Below are 10,000 nucleotides of genomic sequence, written 5' to 3'. Positions count from 1 at the left end.
GACTTACATTTGTACAACCTTTTTTGTTGTTGTTTTTGTTTTTTTACTGGGCAGCTTGTTCACTGATAGAGAAGTTGGGCACTTAGAGGTTAAATGTGTGCTCTCGTGTGTGGGGGTGTGTGTGTGGTACCTGCAGTGCGTGTGGAAGACCCTCCCTATGTAAGCCCCTCCACGCTGCCATGCTCGGAGTGTTTCACGGCAGCCACACGGCCGCTCGGGTGTGCCCGCGAGGGTGCCGTGGTCTGACGCTTTCTGCTTCTGTGTTTATCACAGCGAAAGGAGCTGGGGTTCCGGCACGACTCGGCGTGATGCCGCCTCGAGAGGAGCGGATCTCGTTCCGAGACAATCCCGTCCGGCTGAGCGGCGGCTGGGGAGGGGGAAAGAAGAGACACAAATAACTCCACCGCTCCACCTTCACAACCATGCACAAACAGCTCCACCGCTCCACCTTCACAACCATGCACAAACAGCTCCACCGCTCCACCTTCACAACCATGCACAAACAACTCCACCGCTCCACCTTCACAACCATGCACAAACAGCTCCACCGCTCCACCTTCACAACCATGCACAAACAACTCCACCGCTCCACCTTCACAACCATGCACAAACAGCTCCACCGCTCCACCTTCACAACCATGCACAAACAGCTCCACCGCTCCACCTTCACAACCATGCACAAATAACTCCACCGCTCCACGTTCACAACCATGCACAAATAACTCCACCGCTCCACGTTCACAACCATGCACAAACAACTCCACCGCGCCACGTTCACAAGCATGCACAAACAACTCCACCGCTCCACGTTCACAACCCCAGCTCCTCGTGTGTTTATTCACACGTGCATTTCCCAAGGACGATGTGTTCAGGTTTTTTGTCTTTAATCCTTAGTGTGCACGGTTGATCTCTACTAAAAGCGCCGAAATTCAGCCGCCTCCTCCTGCAAATGAGCTCAAGTAGTGGATGATGGAAAGTCTAAATAGCTGTGGGCTGTTATTCTCGAATATCAGTGCGTGTGGAAACTCTTCAGATGACATGATATGTGCAACCAGCTTTTTCATGCTGTCCTGCTGGACCTTCTGTCCATGTTTGTGCTTTGTTTACCTTTTCTGTTCCTGTCTCTGCTTAAATGAAGAAACCGACAGAAGCCTAAAGTTCCTTGAGTATGTTTCTACGGTAAATGTTTGCGGTTTAGGAGCTTTAATAAGCTTTTGCACACGCTTCTGGGTTTCTCTTTGTGGCATAGACATGCCATGATGTCACTTCTGAAAGCACACGGGGAAACCCACGGACATGTTGCTAGCCCGCGATAAAAATCTGTTGGGAAATCATCAGATCGGTCTTGTATGTGGTGCTCTGTTAGTGTCAGATCGAAGCAGTCATGTCTGTATTTTGAGTCCGACTTCGGGGACATAAACACGGGGATGTAAGCGCGCACTGTCTGGGCTGAGACCTGACAAGATAATTAGTGTGAAAACAAACAGCCGATAGCAGGAACCCGTGCGTAGACACATGTGCTCTGCTGAAGACTCTGCTGAGGGTTGTGTGCCACATTCTGGCACCTGCCATGCAGAATGTTTTGCCAGTCAATAAACCGGTATGAGAAACGAATTTCCTGCCTGCTGTTATAAGGCAAGGGCAAAATGTGATTTGTTTATTCAATTTATTTAATTTATCTATTTACTGGCCCTGGTTTCTCTAGGACCTTACAAACATGTTCACAAACATAATTTAAATGCTATCTAGTTCTGTGCTCGTGAAGGAATTGACCACCATCGAGAATATTGACCATTTCTGAAAGATTCCTAAATCTGGAGAACCCTGGAAGTCTCAGCAGAGATTACTGGGTCTTTTAATCTGAGCATATGCACATCAGTGCTGGTTTTGAGTTTACGCATGTTAAAGCAGAGCGAAGTGATAGACTGTCAGAGCACGAGGGCACAATTCACACCAGCACGAGGGCAACCACGAGAGACGATCTCTATAACTACTCACGTGGGCGCAGTTCCACAGTACCGAGGGAAATACTTCAGCGCACTGAAATACTGCGTACGTTTGTTTGGCTTACTAATAGCCTGCGTTTTATTTAATTACCCAGGAACACATTACGGGAAATAAATATGTATTTGGTTAAAGCTTCTTTTTCTGCAACAGATGGGTCGTTTTGACAAGCCGTGGGTTGCTTGCAACGTGACCAGGGATCTAAAACCATAGGCCTCTCAAACCATATGTTCAGCGCTCATATTCCGAGCCGTTTCGGCACCGTCAGCGGTGGCCAGACCGAACCACTCTGCACACGTGGAGCCGCGCCGAGCCGTTTATTATCGCTTTAATTACGCTTGAAAGCGTGTGTGTACACAAACTCAACTGACACTTATTCCGGCCACTAACCTTCAGTAGATTAGTCAGAGTGCCAGTGTTCAGAGCAAGTCATTACTGTGCATATTCACTAAGTCCTAAACGATTTTTTCAAATTGTCTCAGTCGACGAACTAATCTAAACGAAGCTAAATAGGTTTATTAAAACTACTTTTTCAATCATACGTTTATGGCACACTAAAATCTACGTTGAATAAACTTTAATTCTTCTGTCAAATTTCAAATGAACAGTAAACAGTTCATAGTAATTAAACACGGATTATTTAGATGGTTGATATCAAAGAAGTTGTCTTCTAAAATAACTAAAATATCTTTAGTTGTTGTTTTTGCTACTTGTCATAAATATTCGTTCTTGTTCATACGATTATATTTTGAACTTGGATGGAACTTGGAACAAACGTGGGGTTTTGTGCAGAATTAAAACCTTATGGAAAATTAAGTTATAACTTTTTTACTAAACAACATTCATAGTTTTTTTTATCTAAACGCGAGACAAAATTTCAACAAACCATCCAGAACCTTTCGCATTTTCCCCTCAGCGTGAGGCCGAATGCTGCGTGATTTCACATCTCCAGTAGGAACCCCCTGCAACTTAAGAGCACTCGTATTTATTTTGCTTTTGTGTGAAGTGGCACCATCGAACCCTAGGGACTGCCAACGGTCCGACAGCAAACCGAGGCTAGATATGGCTAGCCTGGCAGGTGGTACGATTTGCTGGTAAATGAGAAAGTTTCTCGATGTGGGATCTTTTTAAATTTTTTTTTATAAAGGCTGTTTAGTGAACGAGGTATCAGATGACAGCTTTCCTGTTTGAAACACAATCGTTCAGGTGATCGTTCGCTTTTGACCCTGCGTTGACCCTGCGGTGCCAGTTTCTCAGTTCTGGGACTCCATAAGAGCAATAAGAACTATAAGACCAAAACCAGCACATTTCTATCCGCTAGACTAACATTATTGGCCTATAGTGACAATACTAGAGTGATTAAAGGTTTCTAAAAATAGTTTAGATCGTTTTACGGACCGAACAAGCGCTGTAGAATAATTTCCATTATTTTTACCTCATATTTGTGTTTATATATTTCATAGAAAATTTTCACAGAAGGCACACCGCTCCAATATTATGAGTTATGAGTTAGAAAATGCACAAAAATAAATGCGTCACTACATGAGTTGTGTGGGGAAAAACTAATGCACCCGACTTGTAAATTGCTCTTAGTAGTGCGGGGTCGACAAGTTCTCTTGCGTTATAGCGCACAAGTAAGACAGACCTTTCATGTCGTGTTCAGCCATGTACAAATTTTAGTTTCGGACTTAAAATGTTATAGAAAGTACTAGAATGAGTCAAGAAATAGAGTTTTTATATAATCTAATATCTTAAATTGGTGGGGTTGTTGTTCATAAAATGTGTTTTTAGTATAATCTGAAATCATAATAAGAATAAATGTTATTTATAAGCGCCTATCGGGATACTCAAGAACACTTCACAGTACAAGAACAGAAAAATTAGCAATGGGAAGAGAATATCAGGTAATAGCTTCATTATTGCACATGAATTAATTTTCACGGCCTTTTAATACACTTACATTTCTGTAGTCTTCTGAGTGGCCCAGTACAGCAGATTTTTAAAATCTATGAGTAATTTTTGACAGCCAGTGGCCCTAAATCACAGACTTTCGTGCACAGACAATTTAACTTCTCGACGTGTTGAATTTCGGAGTTGCGCACATTACCTATACAGTAATGAGACGTCATAACAACTTCTAAAACCGACAAATAATAATAGCCATGTAAACAACAGCGACATAAACTACGAAAATAATAATACGGTAATAATAATAATAATAATAATAATAATAATAATAATAATAATAATAATAATAATAATAAACTTGGAAACCAGCAGCTTATGCTGTACATTACAATATACATTGATACAAATTTAATTTATTTAATTCTCCCGATTAGTTTGTCTGCTTTGGCTGAACATGGAGCATGGCGCGTTATTTAATAAAACTCATCAATAATCAGTAGATCTGTACATATACGCCATATATGTGAGTAACTGTAATTGTTTCTATTTAGGTTATCACTGAGAGTTTCATAAATCTGTTTGAAAATGCTGCATGCGGTGTATGGGTGGAGTTTAAGTTCTCCATATTTAAAAGTTGAGTGGCTGCTAGGAGCTTTCTCTCCTCGGAGATATAAAGAGAAGCCCTCGAGCTCCCCGAGACAAGACAAATTAACGGCCTGTGCAAATAATCGCCGTACGGACTGTTTCGCTTCACTTCTGCGTAACGTGATAAAACCTCTATGGTCTATCCCGACGCCCGTGGCGTGAGAGTCGAGGGCAGCGGGTGAGGATGGAATACCTGACGGATAAATTCACACTGAAAAGCCAAGCGAGGAAGTGTAGTGATTACTACACGGGACCTGGCAGCACGCTGGATCAAGGCATGGAGATCTTAGACAGCACGCAATACTACAGCAAAACGTCGCCCAAGTGCGTGCAGACCTACTCTCACCAAAACAGTGACCATCACACACACATGAAGAGATGCTCTCCATGTGGCAACCAAAACAGTGAGTTTGCTGTCACGTATATGAACGCATGCCACGGTTATCTTTGGTGTAAATGTAGTATTGTAGGCCGCATTGGGCCTTTTTGAGATCCTAACTGCTTATGCCTCGCAGATTGTGATGTAGGTCATTCACCCACTGAGTAAAATAAAAAATAATATACTACTGTACTAACAATACTAACATTTGTACTTAGGCACACATGACAAATTAATGAATACGGAGCAATGCTTTATATATTTGAAAGCTAATCAACTATCTAATCAATCAACTAGCTAATCAATCAAGTCCTATTAAATGTTCACAGACCGCTTTTGTACTGTGTCACATAATAAACGTGCATAATACGTTATGTATTACAATTAATACATTAAAGGGTTATTGTGTGTCTTTCGAAGTGAAAACTTACCAAAGTGGTATTGAAAGACCTAATTACACAGCAGTGATATTCCTTGACATTGCGTTTACACATGTAGGCTATTACCGTGCAAGCCCTCTCAAAACCACTTAAAAGCTCGTTCGACGTTGTACATTTTACGTTGTGTGAATGAGTGAACTACTAGCTCATAACAAACAGGCTGTTCTTTTACAACAGCGCATTACTGCGCCCAGAAAACCGAGGAGGCCAGCCTGCGCACGGAGCCCACGAGGCCGATGGACTGCTGCAGTGTAAGAGCCTCCCCGGTGACATCTGCTCAGGAGAAAACGGATTTAGATGAAACTGGTGGAAAATGCGACAGTAACGTGTCAAGCAGTAAAAAGAGGCGACACCGCACGACATTTACGAGCGCTCAACTCGAGGAGCTCGAGAAAGTGTTTCAGAAAACGCACTACCCCGACGTGTACGTGAGGGAGCAGCTGGCGATGCGCACCGACCTCACGGAGGCCCGAGTCCAGGTCACCGCAAATTCCTACTTCATGTGCTCTCTTTCATGATGGGATATCGCGTCATTTGGTACTAATCTCAATTAGAAATTTGTCATCAAAGCGGCTAATATACTTTTCTGTTTGTACTATTTTTAGTATTAAGTATTAGTACTAGTACTAGTATTAAGAAGTATTAAGTACTGTTTATACTTATACTATAAAAAAAAAAAAGGCCTTCATCTAACAATACAATTTGCGGTTTAACATGAGCCAAGGTTTTTATTTTTCGCCCTCTCATGTGTAATTGTGAATAGGCCTATTTGAATGAAAACTATCCAAAGTGACGGACTAGGGGCCTTTACAATGTGTCTGTGTCGATCTTATCGACAGTTACTGCTTACCGGCTTTTTCATGCAGGTTTACGTAAAAATGGGGATTAGAAAAGGGGACTAGAAATACTGTAGATTTTATTTTTTCATTTTGAATTTAAAGTGTCATCTGAATGTGATTACATACGTTACTTATGCGTGCAATCAATTAATTATTACCTAAGAATGAACATGTTTTCTTCCATAACAATTATCAAAGGTGTGGTTCCAAAACAGAAGAGCTAAGTGGAGAAAGAGAGAGCGGTACGGACAAATCCAGCAAGCTAAAAACCACTTTGCAGCGACATATGACATATCGGTATTGCCCAGGACAGACTCGTATTCCCAGGTGAGTTTAATTCTCTTTGTTTCATTGTCAAGGGACGATTCATTCAAATATTTAGGCGTGTATGTTAGTTGGACGTAAAATGCTCATTCGCACGATAACTTCAGCGTGGCTTGGACCTGCTTTAGTATACCTGTGAGCCGCTTTCGAAGGAGTTTTATCATAATCCGTTCAGGGACTGATCGATCTGAGATCGATCTCTAAACTCTGACGTCTCTGAATGAGGTTTAGCATGCGTGCATGCATGCTTGTGCGTGTTTGCGCCTTACAAATGCCTCCAGTTATAGTATAGTCAAGTATTGAGAGCGGACTTTCTACCCAAACCGGCGCGTAAACATATTCTGAATGAGCGATTTTCCACGGTAGACACTTTCTACAAATGTTTCTATCTTTGCGTTAATTAGCAGGCTAAAGGTTGATGAGAGAAAGCATATTAAAGATTAATATGGAATAGCCTGTGACAATCCCGTAGACTCTTATTTCGTTCTGTGATCGCGAATACACTAATTAAACATAAATCGTATTAAGAGATTACTGGTGTTTGTTTGCTTATATGAAGAGGCTTCTCTATTTGGAAGAGGATTTGTATGATGATATGCTTATAATGTGGATTTCTACTGTGAATATAATTGTCTCAAAAACAGTCTGAATATATTTATAAATGTTGGAGAAAATGATTATTGTATTGTGCTGAGGCCTGTTGTAATATCTCAGTAATTGTATGTGCAGGCCAGGCTTATAATGCATATATATATATATATATATATATATATATATATATATATATATATATATATATATATATATATATATATATATATATATATATATATATATATATATATATATATGCATGCACTTAGCCATTTTGTACACAGCATGGAGGGGAAAACAGATATATATGTGCTGTATAATTTAGAACCTTTGACTGTTGATGTTCTCCACGCCACACAGATACCCAACAACCTATGGCCAGCCCCGAGCCCCGGTGGGGCGGTGGTGTCATCGTGTGTTATCCCGCGTGGTTCTTCGCCCTGCGTGCCTGCCCCGTACCCCCATTCCCCGCGGGCTTCTGAACATGGCTATGTGGGCTTTCCCAACCCCCAGCAGAACCAGTTCGCTGTCAACCCCATGTCCCTCAACAACTTCTTTGCTGATTCACTCCTGGGCCCGACCCCCGCTAGCCATGCAGCGGCGTTCGAGAGCAAGCCGGAGTTTGAGAGGCGCTCGTCCAGTATCGCCGTGCTCCGGATGAAAGCCAAAGAGCACACGGCCAACATCTCCTGGGCCATGTGAGCGATGCCTTCAGACGGCCAACATCTCAGAGTCAATCTGCTCAGAGACTCTGATACATCGACACAGACTTTATCCAACTCAACACTGACTTGCTGCTCTTTGAAAGAATGACACTTTTGGAGAAGCCCCAAAAACCTATTCCTTACCACACTTTCAGCTACTTGGCCCAAGATGAACTATAATTTAGAAATCAATCTTGCTAGGGACCCTAAAAAAATCTTGAAAATTTTTTTTTATTTCTGATGCACTTACGGTGGTGTGAAAGCAGAAGAGACGCACTACATTCTGGTGTGAGGAGCCTCGTCAGAGGTCGTTTCTCCAACACAGCTCAGAATGGTGGCTGGTCCGTGCTCTGCTACAGTCCAAGGAGCGCTCGGTCCTCTGTCGTAACATTATTTCAATAAAAATGTTTTCACCACGCTGAAGATTGGTGGGTTGCCACTTATCGTGATTTATCTGTTACTGTCCATTGCTGAGAGGGTTTTATCGTACCACCCCAAATTACACCGAATGAATTGATTTCCTGTTTTATATTTTATAATGTGTTAGAGGTTTTATCCAAAAATAATGCCAAAAATAATCAAAGATATACAACAACAACAATAATCAGAAGTTTATAATTTAAATACTTAACATCTGAGTGTACAGATTTCTAAATACTAAACATGTGTTCTGTTTTTGCCAGTTGAGTAAGTAGCTGGACTATTGATTACAAATGTGTTATGATATTGGGAAGATGGCTTATTGATTACAGATGGGACTGTCGAAAGCTATTCCTAGTGGATGCACCGAGAAGCATCTCAGCTCCTGACTGTATGTGTGCTCATGTCTTTAGGCCACATTTGGGATTAAACTTTATAATCAGCAACTGTAAAGTAATTTTACTTTACTACATGATCATCTAGAAAAGTACATTTATTTAGTAATTTTAGAGAAACCCGGGAAAGGTGGCAGTTCGTTGTGTCTCTGTAAATGTTAACACAATTACAAAGGTGAGTTTCAAAGTGCTTTTGTGTCACGTCATTGTAAAACTTCTAAAATTTCATACAGTCTGAATATGATTAAAATGCTATTCCAGTCTTTCTGAAAGACTGGAACAGTCTTTAAAATAAATATATAAGGAAGTTGTTTACCCAGTCAATTCCACTGATATATTGGCATTAAAAGGCAACTTATCTCAAACTCTTCACTAACCATGGGCAGATATGTACAAAGTAATGATCAGATTGTTATTGTGATAGAAGCATCTAATTTCTTAGAGTAATTGGTCAGGCTTTGTGGGTGTGGGTGTACACTAATCCATATGTGGCTGCATAATTTGTCAAGGAATACCCCCAGCTCGAGCTCGGTGGAAACCTTTCTCCTGCCCCAAACATCCGGTTCTGAGCCCTCTGAATGTTGTGCCATCTCCTCACCCCTCTGAAGCAGACGCGTCCGAGACCCTCTGTCCCTCCCTGCTCTCTGGCCTGCCTGGAGACGGATGAGACGGCACATGTGAGGAAACACTCCCACCACGGGATGCTGCAGAAGAGACTGAATGGGTTTGACCCTGCGGGGTGAGCCTGAATCATTAATACAGAGGCTCACGTCCTCGGGGTGAGGGGGTGCGGAGCCCATCCAACCACACCACAGTCCACTGAACACCCACGGGGAGTGAGAGAACATCGAGAGTGTGTGTGTGTGTGTGTGCACGTGTGTGAATGTGTCTGTAGGTAAAGATTTACAGACCGTGGAGCATTTCTGTGCACGTCCTACTCCTGAATCATCAGTGTTTGTCTTTGCAGTGGAAATGGTTCTTTTGGCTGAGCCTGGTTTCCCAAGCATTGATATTCCCAGGGTATCACGGCGAACACCTCATTTACAAGTCATTTACACGTCATTTACACTTCATTTACACGGGAGGTTCATTCAGACATGTAGAGGGTTATTAAATAGCTCTGAATGGTTGGACATGAACACTCCAGCTGAAACGCTCGACACACGTGTGTGTCTTCTGGCTGAATGATATTTTAACACATGAAGGCAAGGTGCTGGACAGAAGAGCCTACAGAAAGCCTGTTCTTGCTGAAACCCACCTGAATGTGTAAGATACTCAGACTATCTGGCAGGCAAGTAAACAAGGTCTCGAGTTACTCTGGATATGACACTTTATTAACCTCTTTTTG

At 42.0% G+C, this 10,000-nt stretch overlaps 2 protein-coding genes across 2 annotated transcripts in view; both read left to right on the top strand.

Annotated features, from left to right (window-relative positions):
* Positions 1–1,505, top strand: part of lrriq1 (leucine-rich repeats and IQ motif containing 1) — a 32,088-nt gene extending 30,583 nt beyond the window's left edge. Inside the window, 1 exon segment of the mRNA XM_035525454.1 lies at positions 274–1,505. Coding sequence (XP_035381347.1) covers positions 274–686 — 413 coding nt within the window. The 3' untranslated portion in view covers positions 687–1,505.
* Positions 1,506–4,685: 3,180 nt separating this feature from the next.
* alx1 (ALX homeobox 1) lies at positions 4,686–7,835 on the top strand. Its single transcript, XM_027032883.2, has 4 exons — positions 4,686–4,961; positions 5,554–5,855; positions 6,414–6,542; positions 7,494–7,835. The coding sequence occupies exons 1-4, from the start codon at positions 4,742–4,744 to the stop codon at positions 7,833–7,835; spliced, it is 993 nt and encodes a 330-aa protein (XP_026888684.1). The 5' UTR covers positions 4,686–4,741.
* The last annotated feature ends 2,165 nt before the right edge of the window (positions 7,836–10,000 follow it).

The sequence above is a fragment of the Electrophorus electricus genome, chromosome 4 (genome assembly GCF_013358815.1).
Source record: "Electrophorus electricus isolate fEleEle1 chromosome 4, fEleEle1.pri, whole genome shotgun sequence".
In the NCBI taxonomy this organism is placed as follows: domain Eukaryota; kingdom Metazoa; phylum Chordata; class Actinopteri; order Gymnotiformes; family Gymnotidae; genus Electrophorus; species Electrophorus electricus.
The sequence above is the reverse complement of the archived record's forward strand: the minus strand, read 5'-3'. Positions and strand labels throughout refer to the sequence as shown.